Below are 18,289 nucleotides of genomic sequence, written 5' to 3' on the forward strand. Positions count from 1 at the left end.
GGTGGGGCCTGGGAACTAAAGGCTGAGGCTGTAGGCTGGGGCTGCCTGCCCTGTCCCTTTTCCTTTCCCATGAACCTTTTATCCTCAATCCATCCCCCACCCCCTTTGTTGCTTCCCAGTGTATCCACTTTATACTCCATTGGTTCTTGCTAATCCCGTTCTTTGTGCCTTATTTAGTCTGATGAGTTCTCCAGTTATCAGTTTCCAACATCTAAATCCTGTCCATCCTTCAAGATCCCAGCTCAGGCTTGGAGTGTAGCTCAGTGGAAGAGCATGTGCTTAACATGTATAAGACTTTGTGTTCAGTTCCCACCCACCTCATACCCCCTCCCCTCCAAAAGCACCCAGATCCGATTTCACTAAGGAACTGTTCGTATTTCTCCAGTGGTGGGTGGTGGGGATTCTCCATGTGCTCCAGAGGAGAAAATGGGATGGGTAAATGGTATTAAGCATTTGTTCTGTTTGGGGTGCTTTGTGTGCATTTACTGAGCTCTCTGAGGTAGTACATTTTATGTAATGATTCTGAGAGGCTAAGCAATCTGAAGAAGGTCACAGAGCCAACAAACACTGACACTGGGGTTTGAATCCATATACTCTTGTTACATACACCTTTCCAGCCTTGCACATTTGATCTATTACATATACTAGGGAAATTCCTTTAGCATGGTCTGAACACAGCAATCTGAATACTTCCTCTCTCTATTCATATTATTCATGAGAGTTGAATAAATGAGCAGTAGGCGGATGGAGAGCAGGAAAGTTGACCTCTCTCAAAATTTGGGACTGAGCTGGGTGTGCTGGTGCACCACTGCTGTCCTAACACTCGGGGAAGCATAGGCAATGAATTTGAGGTAGGACGACCAAGGCTGCAGCGAAACGCTGTCTGGATTTAAAAAAAAAAAAAAAAAGACCTGGCAATGGATACATTGTTACCTACCTAAGGAAAGGTATTAGCAGGGGTTCGGTGTTACTGCTGGAGGGAGACTGATTTCCTAAACTAGTTGAACATTTGTATGCCTAAAACCAATCTAGAAACACTTAAACAACCTCATCTCTGGGGCGTGGCACGAGCCTGTGAGCCCAGCACTCTGAGGCAGGGACAGGCAGAGTTCAAGGCCAGCCTGGTCTACAAGAGTCCACGACAGCCAAGGCTACACAGAGAAGCCGTCTCTGGGGAGAGGGGCTTGTGTGTAAACCTCCAATTCGGTGGGTCTCTCTTTTTTTGCTTGTTTCTCGAGGCAGGGTTTCTCTGTAGCCTTGGCTGTCCTAGACTCGCTTTGTAGAACAGGCTGACGTCGAACTCACAGCGATCCAACTGCCTCTGTCTCCGTAGTGCTGGGGTTAAAGGCGTGTGCCACCACGCCCGGCATTGGGTCTGTCCCTTCTTGTACATCCTTAGAATTTGAGGAGCCCTGATCACTGCAAGCCAGTCTCTTTACAAATCAAATGACCACGGCTGCACAGCCCCAGTTAAAACAGCTAGCATAGGCGCTGACAGGTTCTGTTAGGTCAGTGGTTCTCGTGGGCGTGGCCTGCACGTTGAAAATCATCTCAGGCAAAACTTGGTATAAAGAACAAAAATACAAGTCCCAGTTCTGCCCATTTGGGAGATTACTGTTTACTCTAAGGTACAATACAGAGACACAACGTGCGGACACCTACACTAAACCAGCATTCAAATTCACAAACTGTGAAGGGTGGCTAGACCGCTCCGGGAGACCAGGACAGTGAGACCTACAAGCTAACTGTGTGGAAGGGGCGGGACAGGCCACGTACAGGGACGCCCAGACAGGGCCCCAGGCCGGTGTTTGGTGCAGTCCACGAGAAGGGGCTGCCTACTACTAGTTGGCCAGCTGACCCACCTTCCAGCGGATGTCAGGGCCCCACCTACTTCCATTCTGGACTGCAAGTGTCCGAACAAGAGCACGCAGGCTGGCGGAAGGGGCGGAGCTGTATACGGAAGTTCCTGGACCCGCTCCGGTCGTAGAGCCACAGTCACGTGGGAAAAGGTTCCACGCATAGCTGGCACTCAGGTGAGTGGCGGGTTCTTTGCAGTCACTGGCTTGAAGCACTGTGGGCCCTGAGCTCATGCAAGTCATGTGACCTTACAGACCCAAGTCGTTGGTTTATTTCCGGTGTGGAGTTGCACTCAGAAAGGATGGGGTTTAATTCCAACTGAGTCTGAATTTGGGCACCTATCGTCTTTACTTGGGAGGTGGGACCCAGACTCTGGATGGAAGCCAGAGTAGCCTAACCTTATGAGTGGCTGGATCAAGACTGGAGCCCCAGGCAGCCTTGAATCAGGATCGGGCTTGGGGAGACAGGGTCCCCAGGAGTTCCAAAAGTTAGTCAAAACTGCCTCTTCTCCAGTTGTAAAGTGACCATGATGCAGGACACTGCCCAGTAAGCAGCCTTTCTGAGGCCTCTTGTCACCTGCAGATTTTGCAGGTAAGGAGAGTGAGCATAAGGAAATGGCAGGGGCGTTCTTTACTGGGTGAGGGGGCGAGGAGCAGTGAGAGTGACTTATCCTCTTGGCTTGACAGGAGGCATGGCGCTCTGGCGGGCTTACCAGAGGGCCCTGGCAGCACATCCGTGGAAAGTCCAGGTTCTGACAGCTGGTGAGTGTCTCTCTGGAACCAGAGTCTAATTAGATCAGGCTGACTTGAGGAGGACGAGGCCCACATCCTGTCACCCATTTCCTCCTGTTAAGCCCGGTGAAGGAGTTGACTTTCTCTCATCCCAAACTAATCTGCCTGTTTTGGAGAGTGAGGTCCCAAAGCTATTCCTAAGAGATACACACTGGAGGGGAGGCGGATAGAGACATGGCTCAGAGGTTAACAGCACATACTGCTTTTGAGGAAGACTCACGACCCATGTCGGTAACTCCAGGGGCATCTGTCACCTCCAGCCACTTGTGGCACCTGCATTCACTTGCACAAACCTACACACAGTCCACATACCCACAATCTAAAATGATAACATTAAAAGAGATACACAGTCTTTCCAGTAAGACTTAAAGTCCTTAAAAAAAAGGGGGGGGGGAGCTGGAGAGATAGCACATAGGTTAAGTACACTGGCTGCTCTTCCAGAGGTCCTGAGTTCAATTCCCAGCATTCATATGGTGGCTCACAACCTTCTGTAATTGGGTCTGATGCCCTCTTGTGTGTGTGTGTGTGAAGACAGATTGCTCATATACATTAAGATAAATATATTAAAAAAAAACCCAAAAACCAAAAAACAACTTGAAGTCCTCAAAAACTCAAGTAATTTTTTTGAGACAGGGTTTCTGTGTGTAGCCTTGGCTGTCCTAGACTCACTCTGTAAACCAGGCTAGCCTCGAACTCACAGTGATCCACCTGCCTCTGCCTCTGGAGTGCTGGGATTAAAGGTTTGCACCACCGTGCCTGGATTTTTTGTTTGTTTTGATTATTTCTCTGTGTATCCCTGGCTGTCCTGGAACTCACTCGCTCTGAGGTACCTTCAACTTAGAGATCTCTCCATCTCTTCCTCCCGAGTGCCGGGATTAAAGGAGTGTGCCGCCGCCCCCCAGCCATGGAGTCCACTCTTAAAAGCATTTCGCCCAAGAGACCCCACCTTGGGAAGCTAAATGGTTTTTTTGTACATTTTACAGTATGTCAACCATATTGTATACATGCATCGGGTCATAGGAGCCCCCACATCTGTTAGTTGGAATGAGTCCTCATTAGCTGACACAGTCACCAGGAGCTGAAGTAACTTACTCTAGGTGTCTGAAGTTTAAATATTATTAAAACTGAACACTTATGAGTCAGTGCTCAGCTTAGGGACTCTTTGTGTCCTTCTCAGTTCAAATAGTCCACTTTTTAAATTTTCGCTTTTATTTTTAGACAAGAATCACACACTAGCCCCGGCTGACCTGGAATTCACTATGTAGCCAGACTAGCCTTGAACTTATAGCAGACCCATCTCAGCCTCCTGAATGTTGTCATTATGAGTGTAAGCCACCACAGCTGACTGGATGACCACTTTTCCTGAGTAGCCTACATCATCATTTTGCTTTGCTTACATACCTCAGCATACTAACTGAGGCCTTTTCACTCCATGCCCAGTGATGTAGCAGGGGCCTCCCAGAGTACCTCCTGTGAGTGTTTCTGCCTTCCTTTTGCCGGTTAGCTACTACAAGAGGACAGGACCAGGAAGTATCAGCGAGTCTCCAATCATCAGAGTAGTGCAGGGGGTGATCAGGCCATAAACGCATCTTGTCTATGTTTGGAGAACGAATCCATAGTCTAAGGAGGGCTGCCGGCTTCTAAGAGGAAGGAGAGAGCCTAAAGGCTAGGTAGAACGCCAGCCCTGTTAACAGAACAGCCCTGCATTAGCACTAGAAACTGCACTTACTACACAACTGGTGAGGAGGTGACTCCTTCGCTCCCCTCTAGCCCCTCAGTGGCATCCTGTGCCCATCCGCCTCTTGTCCTCAGTGTCCGGCCTGCATGACTCACCTGGCTGAGTGTGTGGTGACTCATGCTGGACTGTGTGGCTGTGATGGGAACTGACACGCTGGGCCCTTTGCCCAGCCTCAGATTCCCTCAGGGCCCCTAGTTGCCAGATAGAAGGTCCCTCTTGTGGCCATCAAGAATAGAAAGGAAAGGACAGTCATGTTTCCCTGCCTAAATGACCCCATAGCTGACAAAGGCAGGAGCTAAAGCTCTAAGGGGCACAAGTGCAGACATGCAGCTCACTGGGGTTTCCAGCTGCCCGTGCTGTGGTCTCGTGCCACGCTGCTCCTGAAACTCCAGCGTCTTCCTTTGTTCCCAAAGCAACCTGTAGCCTCTTAGCATTTCTCTCAGACTTTTCCTTCCTTGCTGATAGGGTATTTGGACCAACCTACAAATAAGGTTAGCTCACCTAACCTTTTGGACTGTCTTCAGAGCACAGTGACTCCAGAGGTCCCATGGGATGGTTCACACTGGGAAACAGAACAGAGATTTCAGACTTGGAACTACAAGGCCAAGATCTGAATCTCAGCACAGCACTTAGTAGCTGCCTAATTAGTCCACGTCAATAAGCCTCTCTGGGCCTCAGTTCCCTCATTTAGAACTTAGAAGGTCAGTTACAGGAGTTATCTCTGGGAAGAAGCCTTGGGAGTGTTATTTGTTTACTCAAAGTACTAAAGGGGGAAGTACAGCCTCACAGATGCTAGGAAAGAACGTGGACAATGTGCTTATCCTTTTGAACCTTTTAGAAATAATATTTATTGTGTATGTGTGTGTGCATGCACATGTGTATTGCTTGTGTGAAGTCAATTCCCTGCTGGGACTGACTGGAACTTTTAAAAATGTACAATAAAGTTGAAGGCTCAAGGAGTCGCTCCCTCCTATGATTATTGGCAGCCTGCGTACAGCAAACTCCTCTTTTGTTGTTGTTTATTGGTTTTATTTTTGTTTTCCTGAGACAGAGTTTCTCTGTGTAGCCCTGGCAGTCCTGGAACTCACTCTATAGACCAGGCTAGCCTCGAACTCACAGAGAGTTCCACCTGCCTCTGCCTCCTGAGTGCTAGGACTAAAAGCGTGTGCCGCTGTAGCCCAGCCCAGCTGGTTATTTTCAGAGTCTCACTATGTAGCTCAGGCTAGCCTTGAACTCATCCGTGCTCCCACTACATCCTTTTAAGTGCCTAGATCAGAGGCATGTGCGTGCCCAGCTATGGATAAGCATCTTAGCCTTTGTTTTCCAAAAAGCAGGGCCTGGAGCTGACGTGCAGGTTAGAACATAAACCATCCCAAGGGCAGGAAGGGAGTGCGCATGAAGGTGCGTTATTAAATCGGCTCTTTCAGGACTTCTTGTGGCCCGTACTTTGGAGCAGAATAAGGAGCAATTTGGAATGCCTTATTGGATGAATAGTCATCCCACACTGGTCAGGATCCCATCCCAGGGAACACAACTCCTCTAGTGCCTCTCCACACACATGCAGTGCCCAAAGGGTTAGCAAGGAGACCGTGGGTATGGTGGCCCTGCAGGAAGCCTGCCCGTCTCAACTGCCGTGATGACTAGAGCGAGACACAGGTGAATCAAGATCTGACAGCGTTCAGCGGAAGTGTCTAATACACCCGTTTGGGGCCAAGCCAGAGTCACGACCTAGGCAGCCTGGGGAAGAGGTCGCCTGTGTGTTCTGCAGAGTCTGAGTCAGCTTCGTCCCTTCCTTTCTGGAGGGCTCTTCCAGTCTCCAGTGGGCGCAGAGCCCAGGGCCAGCTTCCGTCCATTGCAGGCCACCAGAGCAGCTAAGCTGTGGGCAGATTTCCATGGGACCTGAATTGAGCCAGAGTGTGAGGCTCACAAGCCTTGATACTGCAGAAAGGGAAACTGAGGCATAAGCCAGGTTCTAGAGCTGGCATTAGAATCTAGGGCACCGCTGCCTGTACTTGAGAACTGTAGTTGAGATGACACTGTCAACCCAGCTGGTCTGGGTTTGCACATGACAAGCTGCAGAACGGGCCGCGTTGTCACATTTTCTCCAATGGGGTACTTATGGGCAGTAGTGAGCTGAGCATTCAGACCTGTCCCAGGGAATATTTGCTTCTGCTTCTCAGTAGAGCTTCAGCTGCCCCTGGGTCCCAGGGTCACGTCGAGCTCGTGCCCCAGCCAGGAGGCACCTCTGTTAGCAGCACTGCTGGCTCTGTGCCAGGAATAGCTGTACCTGCAGATCCCTTCCTCTCATTCCAGGAAGCCACTTCCTGTCTGTCTGCATCCGCGCCTTCCATCAACACTTTATTTTCTTATACACAGAGTCTTTGCAAGATCAAGTGTAGGAACAAAGGGAAGCAAAAGATTTGGAAGGGGGTGGGAAAGTTGGGGCTTTTCCACTGATGGGCAGTGGATTAGGCGGGGAGTGACGAATGAGGACTGGCACCTACCCAGAGGCGTGATGTCATACTCAGAACCAGTGTCTACTCCCTAGGCGCTGTGCCCAGCCTGGCGTTGGGGCACAACTGCCCAGCAACCCCTCACCCCGCGTCCATCTCCAACTGTCAAGTCCAGGGAGAGAGGAAGCAGACCACTCCCCCATTTTAGTTCGCCAGATAATGTCCTTGAAGTCTCATGGGCTGCGGGGTTTGAGGGTTTGGGTTCTGAGCTGGAGAAAAGAAGATAAAGAGTGTCAGTGTCGGAGTCCTTCCTGTCGAAGGCTCGCCTGGACCGGGGATGCAGGCCTTGCTCTTGGCCTGGACCAAAGCTTTTAGCCGTTCTGGAGTTGCTGCAGGCCCAGTGGCCATAATCTCCTGTGAATAGAAGACAAACTTCTGGCTACTGCCGTGTCAGAAATGAACAGACCTGGCTGGGCCTACAGAGTCCCCTCCTCACCTTATCACTCTAAAGATGCACTATCGCCTGGTACTGTGCTGTAAAAGAAGTACCAGGTGCCTGCCTATGGCTGTCTGAGAGTCTGTATGGGTCACTTCCACATCCCCAGAGGAAATTTATCAACCACCTTAAGCAATCAGCTAGAATTGGCTTATACCATATAGTGGACACCCCTTAACTAAAGGGTTAATCTTTCCCCTGTCCCTTGCTGTCCAGGAATCAGAGACAGTCTAAATATAAGTGCATATTATGAGATATTCATCATCAATACAGCACAGGACTCACACCTTTAAAAAAAAAAAGGAAAAAGATAAAAAAAAACTTTATGAGAGAGGAACCCAGCTGGGCATGGTGACACACACCTGTAATCCCAGCACTCAGGGAGGCAGTGGCAGGCAGATCTCTGTGAATTCAAAGCCAGCATGATCTACAAAGTGAGTTAAGGAGAGCCAAGGCTACACAGAGAAACTCTTGTGGAAATCAAGAGCCAAGGCTACACATACTCTTGTGGAAATCAAGAGCCCTTTTTCAATGGCTAAGGGCTTCTTAGAACCATGGAACTTGGTTTTTACTCCAGTTCTGCCTTTAGCTTATTGACTTTTTTTGGGGGGGGGGGTTCAAGACAGGATTTATCTTATAGTCCTGGCTATTCTGGACTCACTTTGTAGACCAGGCTGGCCTCGAACTCACAGAGATCCACCTGCCTCTGCCTCCCAGGTGCTGGGATTAAAGGCATGTGCTACCACCGCCCTGGCCATAGGAAGCTTTTTAATGCTTTTAAACATATATGTGCCTCTGTGTGTGTGTGTGTGTGTGTGTGTGTGTGTGTGTGTGTGTGTGTGTACCACATCTATGCCTAGTGCCCCCAGAGACTAGAAGAGGCCCCTGGATCTCCTGAAACTGGAGTCAGAAATGTTTGTGAGCTGCTATGTGAGTGCTGGGAGCCAAAGCCAAGTCCTCTGCAAGAACTGTAAATGCAGATAACTACTGAGCTATCTCTCCAGCCCCTGGTTTGTTTGTTTTCCTTTTTTTGTTTTGTTTTGTTTTTCTTGAGACAGGGTCTCACCACATAGCCCTGGCTAGCCTAGAACTCACAATGTAGACTACGCTCTCTTTGAGCTTGAAACAATCCTTCTGCCTCTGCCTCCCAAGTGCTGAGGTTACAGGTGTGTGCCACCCTGCCTGCCCAGGAAACACCTTTGATATGTGGAGCCTTCGGTAGCCCATAGCCTCTACCTGTGCTCTCATCTCCTTGCTCAAGAGTTGGTCCAAACTGTGCTGTCTACTAGGTCACACCATCTCTCCCAGACTCCTTAGGTAGATGACAAATTATTGCTGCTTCCCAGAGTTTTTGTGAGGATTGATGGATTCCTTTGTGAATTGTCACCGTTTTATCAAAGTGAACTGTTGTTCCTTTACTCCCCAAGTGCCTTCATCCTTCTCAGGGTCACTTTTCCCTTTTTGCATGGCTGTCGTATAGCCCAGGAGAGAAAGCTGAAGAGAGTCCTGAGCGCATAGCTGACAGCCAAGGCCAAGCATTGGGAGGTGGTGGACCTCAGGGAAGTGATAATTCATTGAGGGCCAGGCAGCAGACTTGGGGTTGCCTGACATCCTAATACTCTGACCTTGACACGGTTCCTCAGGTTGAGCGTCCAGTTTTTCATGCCCTTCCCCCAGGCAACCTGTTTGGGGCTGCACGTTTCTGTCTGGTTATTTTCTGAGCACCTGGTAGGGGCCTGGTTAGCTGTGGGGAATGACAGCATTGTCTAGGAGTCTACTTTGGCCACACCCCCGACACCCAGGGATGCTGACCTTACCCTTGGGGAGGCCATGCCTGACTGTGTGGGGGAGACTCGAGAAGAGAGGCAGTGCTGGCTGGCTGGGATGCTGAGGGAGAGGAAGACTTGCTGAATGGCCAGCTGCCCAGGTCTCATAGGGCTGCCCATCACCAGCTCTAGCTCCTAGCTCTCCCCAGCTGCCTCTGACTAGGTTGCTCTGAGGAAGTGGCGGCGAGGGGGGGGGGGAAGCGGGTGGAATTGGGGGGGGAGGGAGAGCAGGGCTGTAGGTGCAGCCAGCATGGACGTCAGAGCCAGCCCCAGACCAAGGAATGGGATTGAAGGATGTGTTTGCCCAGTGCTAATTGAGGGCATGGGGACAGTGGTGGCTTCCGGACTAGAGGGGACCTCTCATTACTCACTGAGATGGATGGCCAAGCTGGAGATCACGCGGTCACTCCCAAGCGGCCCTGGGACTGTTTGTTAGAAGCCATCATGACAAACGGGCGGCTCTAAATAGTCATGACTCCAATTTGGTCTTACTTCTGGAGGTGGGAGTCTGGGGGAGGGGAAGCGGGTGTCCAGGTCCGAGGGGATATGACTCTAAGTCCTGTTGCCTACTCAAGGGTGTGAAAGGAGACTCTGGGCTCTTCCTCCTGTGTGTATGATAGGTGGCCAGGACTCTTCCTTGTGGAAGAGACTCTTATTATCTCAACATCTCCCTCTCTGGCACCATTTGAGCAAGAATTATCCATGCTGTGGTCTACCAATAAAGACCCCTAAGACCAAAAGATGTTGGCCAGAGTCTTGCTTTGGGCTGGCAGGCTGTGTTCCTCGGTGTCCTGCACATAATCTGTTTTATTTGGGGGATCCTCAAAAGGACAGTGCCTAAGAGTCAAGCTACCTGCCTCTGTAGTACCAGTCCCAGTAGGAAACCATGGGCCTTCATTTCCACCCCTCTAGGATGAGCGTTTAGGTGGAGTGGTCAGTTCTGGCCCCTACAGCTCTTAGTCATGGACTTTGGGTTTTCTTTTCTTTCTTTCTTTCTTTCTTTCTTTCTTTCTTTCTTTCTTTCTTTTTTTTTAAGATTTATATATTATCTACACGTACACCTGCACACCAGAAGAGGACATCAGATCACATTATAGATGGCTGTGAGCCACCATGTTGTTGCTGGGAATTGAACTCAGGACTTCTGGAAGGGCAGTCAGTGCTCTTAGCCGCTTGAGCCATCTCTCCAGCCCAGACTTTGGGTTTTGATTTTTCTGTCCGCAGCTTCAGCCCTGGTTTCCTTACAATTTACTGTATGTTTATAGATCCTGGCCTGCTCATCCCAGTTCCTGTGTCTGTCTGTCTGTCTGTCTGTCTGTCTATACCTCCCTCCCCTGCTTCCTTCCTTCATGGTTCATTGGTTTGTTTTAAGATGCGGTCTCACTATGTATTATGACTGGCCTGGGACTCTCTATGTAGCCCAAGCTAACCCCAAACTCATAGCAATCCTCCTGCCTCTACCTCCCAAGTGGACATGCACCACCACACCCCTCATCCCCAAGTCCTTTAAGACTTAAGAGAGATGTCACCATCCTTGAGCAGAGAGCTTCAAGGCAGCAAGAAGGGGCTAGTTATTTGCCAGAATGAAGCCCTGGGACTCAGAGTGCCAAGCCTCAATTTGGTCAGCAGACTTACTTTTCAGGGGATGTCCTGACAGCAACTGTGTACCCTGCACAGGATCACTGATGGGCTTAGGTGACATTATCTCACAGCAACTGGTGGAGAGGCGGGGTGTCCAGCAACACCAGACAGGCCGGACCCTGACCATGGTATCCCTGGGCTGTGGCTTTGTGGTAAGTTCTGCCTATAGTGGAGCTGCAGTGCTTGTTTCCACTGGCCCCTCACACCTAGGCCAGCCTGCGCCTTCTTTTGGTCTTGGAATCTGCCTTCCTGAGGATTTGGTTTCTGCCGCCTGGGGGAGGGGCTTTGTGATGTAAAAGCCAGAGGTCTGTCCCGTGCCCTGCTACCTTGTCTTTACTCTCAGGGCCCTGTAGTCGGAGGCTGGTACAAGGTTTTGGACCGCTTCATCCCAGGCACCACCAAGGTGGATGCCCTGAAGAAGATGCTGTTAGATCAGGTGAGCTAAGGGAGAGGGAGCTGGGAAGGAGAGCCCGTGGGACGGTGGGTGGGTACGAACACACCTTCACTTGGTTCCTCTTCCCTAGGGGGCCTTTGCCCCATGTTTTCTAGGCTGCTTCCTCCCACTGGTAGGGATACTCAATGGCATGTCAGCCCAAGACAACTGGGCCAAACTACAGCGGGTAAGTGATCTCTGGCTAGCAGGCTAGCTGCCCCAGGGGAAGGTGGCAGGCAGGAATGGCATGCAAGGACAGGCTCAGGCTCAGGAGGAAAGGAGCCTGGGCTGGGAGGTGGGACAGGAGTGTCTTCTTGGAAGAGAGCCTGAGTGTGATATCCATGCAGGGGTATGGCAGCCCCTTGGATATGTAAGGGTTAACTGTCCCCCCCCCTCCCTGTCTTTGCAGGACTACCCTGATGCCCTCATCACCAACTACTATGTAAGAGTTGACCCCTCCACTGCCTGGTCGGCCTCCTGCGGTCCAGAAATGCCCTGAGAAATATCCTGAGATTGGGGCCCTCACAGCATAGGAATCCCTCTTTTAGGATCACTCTCACTATCCCAACACCGAAGCACCCACCCTCAGCCTTTTCTTATGTGGGCTGTGGAGTAGGGGCCAGGCAGGACAGGGAGTCTGGAGTCAGGTAGGGGGCACCCACTGACTCTCCCGTTTTCTTCTTGCAGCTCTGGCCTGCTGTGCAGTTAGCCAACTTCTACCTGGTGCCCCTGCATTACAGGTATGCCAGACGTCCTACCTCACCCTGGAAGGAAGGGTTCTGTTTCCCAGTTGGAGGTAAAATGACGGTCATCTCAACCTTGCCCTGCTTTAGGCCTTCAGCCAGTATACTCCGCCCTGGTCAGGCCTCCTCAGGAGAGTCTCGGGCGTTTCATCAGAACCTTTGAGCCTTGACAGAGGCCATCTTAGAGTGGCCCTGACAGCTCCCTTGGGAGGCTTCTGCTCTCACAAGCCTTGTTTCCATCCCCACCTAAGTTCCATGTTCGGGGGCTCATCTGCAGGGACTGGGCCTGGCTGAGGTACACTGGCAGCCTGAGCCAGACGGAAAGCAAGACGCAGAGCCTAAGCAGGAACCTCCTCTGGCTAGCTCACTGTGGAGCGTTGTTTTGTCCTGGTAATAAAGTTTGTTGCTGAACTGCAGTTAAAGAAATTAAGAAGCTCTGGAGAGGTGGTGCAATGTTTGAGAGAACTCACTGCTCTTTCAGAGGATGGAGGTTCGATTCCCAGCACCCGCATGGTGGCTTACAATTATATGTAACTCCAGTTTCCAGAGGAGTCTACGCCCTGTTCTGGCCTCCGTGGCTACTGTAGCACATACATGTAGGCAGAATACCCACAAACATGAAATAAACATGGCACTCAGAGGAGCTGGGAAATGCTCCCAGATGAGGCTCTTAAGAGCACAGGGAAAAGTGAAGGTTTTCACAGGTCATGTGGTGACAGTCACACAAACAGCTCAGCTAAAAAGAATGGGACTTGTAGGCTAAATCCTAAACATCAGGGTCTTTGGTAGCGCTCTTTGAAACTAAAGCCAAGTCAGCCAGATCACAGCTTTATCCCAGCACTCTTGAGGCAGAGGCAGGTGGATCCCTATGACTTTGGGGCCAGCCTGGTCTACAGAATGAGTTTCAGGACAGCCAGAGCTGCATAGAGAGACTTTGTCTCAAACAAGCAAACAGACAGAAAGCTAACTAAAGTAGGTGGGCCAGGCACAGGCGCTCACGCCGATAACCCGAGCACTTATGAGGCAGAGACAGGAAGATGGGAAGTTCAAGGCCCTCCTGAGACACATTAGGTCTTGTCTCAAAAAACTTATATTTGTATATGAATGTCTTGCCTATATAAGTGTATGTTCACCCCATATATGCCTTGTGCCTACGGAAGTCAGAAGAGGACATCAGATCCCCTGGAACAGAATTTACAGACAGTTGTAAACCACCATGTAGGTGCTGGGTTTGGCTCCCAGGACCTCTGCTAGAGCCATTATTGCTGTTGATTGTTGATACATTTCTCCAGGCACTCAAAAAAATGTTTTAAAGATAAAATATATCCAAGTAGATAAAACAACATAAATTAAAAATAAGTATAAAATTCACTGTTTTTATTTTTAGATTTATTTATACAGCACACATTAAACCACATTATAGATGGTTGTGAGCCGCGATATGGTTGCTGGGAATTGAACTCTGGACCTCTGGAAGAGCAGCCAATGTTCCTAGCCTCTGAGCCATCTCTCCAGCCCCCAATGTTTTTTTTTTTAATTGGTTTATTTTTTTAAGATTTAAAAAAAAATTGCTGGGGGCTGGAGAGCTGTCTCAGCGGTTAAGAGCACTGGTTGTTCTTTCAGAGAACCTGGGTTCAGTTCCCAGCACGACATGGTAGCTCACAACTGACTGTAATTCCTGTTCCAGGAGATCTGACACCCTCACATGGACATACACGCAGGCGAATATCAGTGTACATAAAGTAATAATAAATAATAATCTTTTTCATTGCTAAGTGGTTCATACTTTTAGCCTCTGAAGTAAAGACACTTGGAACTTTATGAGTTTGAGGCCAGCCTGATCTGCGTAACAAGCTTCCAGGCTAGCCAAGGCTATACCCTGAGACCCAGTCTTAAATCAAACAAATAATTTTTTCAAATGTGTGTGGCTATGTGCATGTGTGAGCAAATGCACAGACAGCAAACAACAGCATCAGATTCCCTGGAACTGGAGTTACAGAGCATTGTGAGATGTACAGTGTGGATGTTGGGGACCAGACTTGCTTCTTCCACAGGCGGCTGGGCATGAGGCTGGGTAGTCATTACCCTAACACTACGGAGTCAGAGGCAGGAGGATCAGGAGTTCAAGACTGTCTTGACATAATGACTTAGTGACTACAAACGTTCAAGGCTAGCCTGGGCTATATGAGAGCCTGGGAGTGAATACATCAATCACATATATTCATATACTATATGATTCATATATAAATACATATATATATATGAATGAGGGTGGCTACTTTATATGGCAAGTCAGTGCATTATTTTTAGCAATGAAATCTTGGCTGATAGAAGGTGTACAGATATATTTGGAAAGGTCTAGATAGAGGCATGGATGACGAGTCATTTGTTGAAAGAGAGTTGCTGGTGGACTGCTGAGATGACTCAGGGGAAGAGCGCTTACTGCCAAACCTGATGACCTGAGTCCATTCCTTGGAACCCACATGGTGACAGGAGAGGAGCAGCTCCCCAAAGCTGGCCTCTGACCTCCATGTGTGCGCACACACACACACCTAGCAAGTGAGTGCTGGGGGTTATTTAAGCTTTGAGGCCTTCATCAGAGAGGAAGAACTCTGAGCTAGAACTAGACTGAACTGGTTGTGTCTGGTCTGGACCATCCAACCCCTCCTCCCCGGGGCTCAGAGGGATGAGGTTTAAAGCTGCACCGCTCTCCCTGCCCAGCCGTTCTCTTCACAGGAGCGTCCCTGTCCCCTAGGTTGGCTGTTGTCCAGTGCGTTGCTGTTGTCTGGAACTCCTACCTGTCCTGGAAGGCGCATCAGCTGTAAGCCTGCCTTGTCTCGTACCCTGCACTGATGCCCCTTGACCCTGGGCTGCGTAGACAGCTTCCTCAAAGAGAGCCCGTCAGGACGGAGCAGCGGCTCGGCTGTTAAAAGCACAGGCTGCTCTACAGAGGATGCAAGTTTGGTTCCCAGCTCCCACATTGGGTGGCTTACAGCTCAAGCTCCAGGAGAGCTGATGTCTTCTTCTGACCTCTGAAGGACCTGCACTCACGCGCACATACCCACACCTAAACACGTGCTTATAACTACGCATACAATAAAATCTTCTTTTAAAAGAGGGGAGTCTGTCCGTTTCTGTGATATGGAGTGGCTGATTACCTCTCTGAGGTGACCCATTTCACTCTATAAATGTAGCTGCTTTTGAAATCACTAAGACCTTTATAATACTGTCTGTCACTCTGGCACTTAACTGATGGAGACACACTGAGAATTGTGTCCTTTAGCAATTGTGTCATTGTGTACACATAGAAAACACACAGACAGATGGTAGCAGAAAGTTGCAGAATCAATGCAGAAAGTGTGAGATGTGGCCTGCTGCTGTCAATATAACGTGGCATGCTGTTCTAGAGGGAGCTTTGTGTGTGTGTGTGTGTGTGTGTGTGTGTGTGTGTGTGTGTGTGTGTGTATGTAGGTAGGTAGAACATTCTAAAGTAATAATATAGAAAACTCATAAGCCAGTAACACAGTCATTTCTCACTAAGTAGTATATATTGTACATAGTTGCACAAGCGATCTTCCATGCTCCTGCTAGCATAGTATGTTCCCACCAGCGTCGTCACAAATAAATGGATACTGAATGGAACTAAAACATGATAGCTAATATTGCTGGGGGGGGGGGGGAATAATTCAGCTCTGTTGCCATTACCTGAAGCCACCGTTGTATATATTGTCATCACTGACTTAAAGGTCATTATTATGCAGTATGACTTTCTTCCCACCACACAGTACACACTCCACAAATATTTATAGAATATGGCCTTGCCAACTTTACACCCACGTCCCGGTAAGTAGCACCTATGCACTCTTCCTATGGATGCATGCTTTTCTCCAGGCGTGTGCATGCTCACCAAGCGCTCTAACACTGAGCAACATCCCTAGCCTAGAACGGCTGCCACCCTAACATTTCTAGGTCCTAGTGCCCTTTGAGAGCCTCTCAGGGTCTTAATAGGCACAGAAATAGATACATTAATCTGGAATCTGCAGTGGTCATGGGCAAGACCCTTCAGAGGACAGCACACATGCTTAGACACAGTTCCTAGGCTGGCTAGCGGGAACCTAAGCCGAGATCAGGAGTGCTCTGCTGGCAGCCAACGCAACCCCTCCCAAGACGTGGAGGCTGTTCAAGCCTGGCCTTCAGTTATGAAGCTAGACACCAGTGGTTCCAGAAGTGAGGAGCCTGACCATACCACCAAGTTTTCCCACTTCCTACCTAGGGATTTTTGTTGTTGTTGTTGTTTTTGAGACAGTGTTTGTGTATCCTTTATTGTTGTAGAACTCCCTCTGTAGAGCAGGCTGGCCTCGAACTCACTGAGATCCGCCTGCCTCTGCCTCCCCAGTGCTGGGATTAAACATGTGCGACACCATTGCCAGGCTCCCTACCTAGTGATCTTATCTATGAGGTAAAAAGATAATAATACTACTAATAAGACAATAATGCTTTGGCAAAAGCTCAGGAAGATAGACAGGCGCGTCAGGGTCTGAAAGCCAAACACCCGTTTATGTCATTCTGAAACCTGTAGATTATGTTGCTGTAAGATCGTCAAGAATCCTGACGGACCCATTGGGGAGGACGGCCTCTAGGTGGGACTGTGTTGGCTCAGTTCCTCCCAGCAGAGCATTAATGATCCAAGTTTGGGGACCTGGTAGCCGGCCTAGGGTCTGTGTCTAAGCAGCACAGGGTTTTCCTCAGAGTTTTGGCCAGATTCTTGGCTGCGAAGAACTTCAGAACCGAGGACAGCTCTATAGTCCCACCTCTTCCCCCAAGAGAAACCCGGGACTACCCTGTTCTGGAGACGCTCTGGCTGTTCTGTGTCGGGGAAGGGCTCCGCATCCCAAACGACCAATCTTTATGGCTCAGCCAGCTTCTCCCTCTACAGCCAGGGCGCTTCCAAAGCTAGCTCTAGGGACACGAAGCCTGTCGTCAGGATGCGCGCTCCTCTGGGGGCTTGAAGCTGCCGGACTCGAAGCTGCCCTTGTCATTGCTTCTACAAGCAGTTCATGCTCTTTCTCTGACGTCAGTCGGAACTGTGCTGGTGCTATATAAGGCTGGCGGCGGTCCCGGGACAGACCCCGTGCTCCCCAAGGCGTCTTCAGCCCGTCCCGGGGGACAGAAACTGGAGCACTATCTTGCACGGGGCAGACACTCCGACAACCTGTGAGTGGCTCGGAGCAACGATCCAGATTCCCTTAGCACCAAGACTCAGCACTCAGCCCACCCGCTGCGACCTGCTGGGAGGGAAAGAGGGAGAGAGGGGTGGAACTGGACTGGCACCGTGGCTGGGGCTGGTGGGCAGGCTGTGGACACCAGGCAACAGCTGAGGGTCCCGGCGGGGGCACTGGGCGTGCGCGAGAAGGGGCTTGTGTCACCTGCGGCTGCTTCAAGCACACCTCACCCTATGCTGCCCCTGTGTGTTCAGGGCAGGAGGCATCATGAGGCAGAGGGGACGCGCTGCGCTCCTGGTTGCGCTGCTGTTCTTGGCACAGCTGCACCCCGGGAGCTGCCAGTGGAACCCAGAGGCTGCGGCAGCGAATGGGGTCCAGGATCCGAATCTGCGATGGAGTCCAGGGGCACGAAATCAAGGTGGCGGCGCCCGCGCGCTTCTGTTGCTATTAGCTGAGCGCTTCCCGCGCCGCACCGGATCCGGTACAGCAAGCGAGCGGCAGCGAAGGAACGACCCTCCGCTGTCCATCGACCTCACCTTCCACCTGCTGCGGACCCTGCTGGAGCTAGCTCGGACACAGAGCCAGCGCGAGCGCGCGGAGCAGAACCGCATCATATTCGACTCGGTGGGCAAGTGATAGGCACGAAAGCCTTGACCCTTTCCCCTACCTACCCCTGGGCTGGAGCGCGCACGATCGGAGCTGGCTTAGTCCCGTGGTGCAGCGCCGCCCAGAGTCACCCTGAACACTCTGAGTGGCTATTTTTTAATAAAACTGCCCAAGAACTGAGCCTCTATCTTCTGTCGGGCCGGGGGAGGGCACCTGCAACTACAGTAGCGTGGGAACTTTTCGGAGAGTAGGGCTTCCCAGGCCGGTAGGACAGACAAGCATGCTAAAGGGGGACGAGAGACGAAGGCTATCAGTTAAGTTCCTGGGGGCTGTTTACCCAATCCGCCAAATCCCGGAACGCAGAGGTCTGAGACCGCCCTCCCCCCCACCTTTCGGAGCCTGCAGCTCAGAAGCCCACCTCTGGTGTAAGGGAGGTGCCCACGAGAAGGGGCTAGTATTTCATTTCTGCCCCTTCAGGTGGCC

The 18,289-nt window shown here is 50.5% G+C and overlaps 2 protein-coding genes across 6 annotated transcripts; both read left to right on the forward strand.

Moving 5' to 3' along the window:
* Positions 1-1,830: 1,830 nt before the first annotated feature.
* On the forward strand, positions 1,831-15,093 carry MPV17 (mitochondrial inner membrane protein MPV17). Of its 5 annotated transcripts, XM_084793625.1 has the most exons (9): positions 1,844-2,033; positions 2,371-2,448; positions 2,544-2,618; positions 10,839-10,954; positions 11,146-11,238; positions 11,327-11,422; positions 11,645-11,677; positions 11,923-12,031; positions 14,734-15,093. In XM_084793625.1, exons 3-9 carry the CDS (start codon positions 2,549-2,551, stop codon positions 14,829-14,831), a joined length of 615 nt encoding a protein of 204 aa, XP_084649751.1. In that variant the 5' UTR covers positions 1,844-2,033; positions 2,371-2,448; positions 2,544-2,548; the 3' UTR covers positions 14,832-15,093. The 5 variants fall into 5 exon arrangements, with proteins under 5 accessions (XP_084649752.1, XP_084649751.1, XP_084649750.1 ...); XM_084793624.1 differs by lacking the exon at positions 2,371-2,448 and having other exon boundaries at positions 1,898-2,033; XM_084793627.1 differs by lacking the exon at positions 2,371-2,448 and having other exon boundaries at positions 1,899-2,033; positions 11,923-11,975.
* Positions 15,094-17,121: 2,028 nt separating this feature from the next.
* Positions 17,122-17,986, forward strand: UCN (urocortin). The gene is made up of 2 exons (XM_084792545.1): positions 17,122-17,192; positions 17,455-17,986. Exon 2 carries the CDS (start codon positions 17,468-17,470, stop codon positions 17,834-17,836), a length of 369 nt encoding a protein of 122 aa, XP_084648671.1. The 5' UTR covers positions 17,122-17,192; positions 17,455-17,467; the 3' UTR covers positions 17,837-17,986.
* Positions 17,987-18,289: the final 303 nt, after the last annotated feature.

This window comes from Acomys minous (genome assembly GCF_964271855.1).
Source record: "Acomys minous genome assembly, chromosome: 8".
NCBI lineage: Eukaryota > Metazoa > Chordata > Mammalia > Rodentia > Muridae > Acomys > Acomys minous.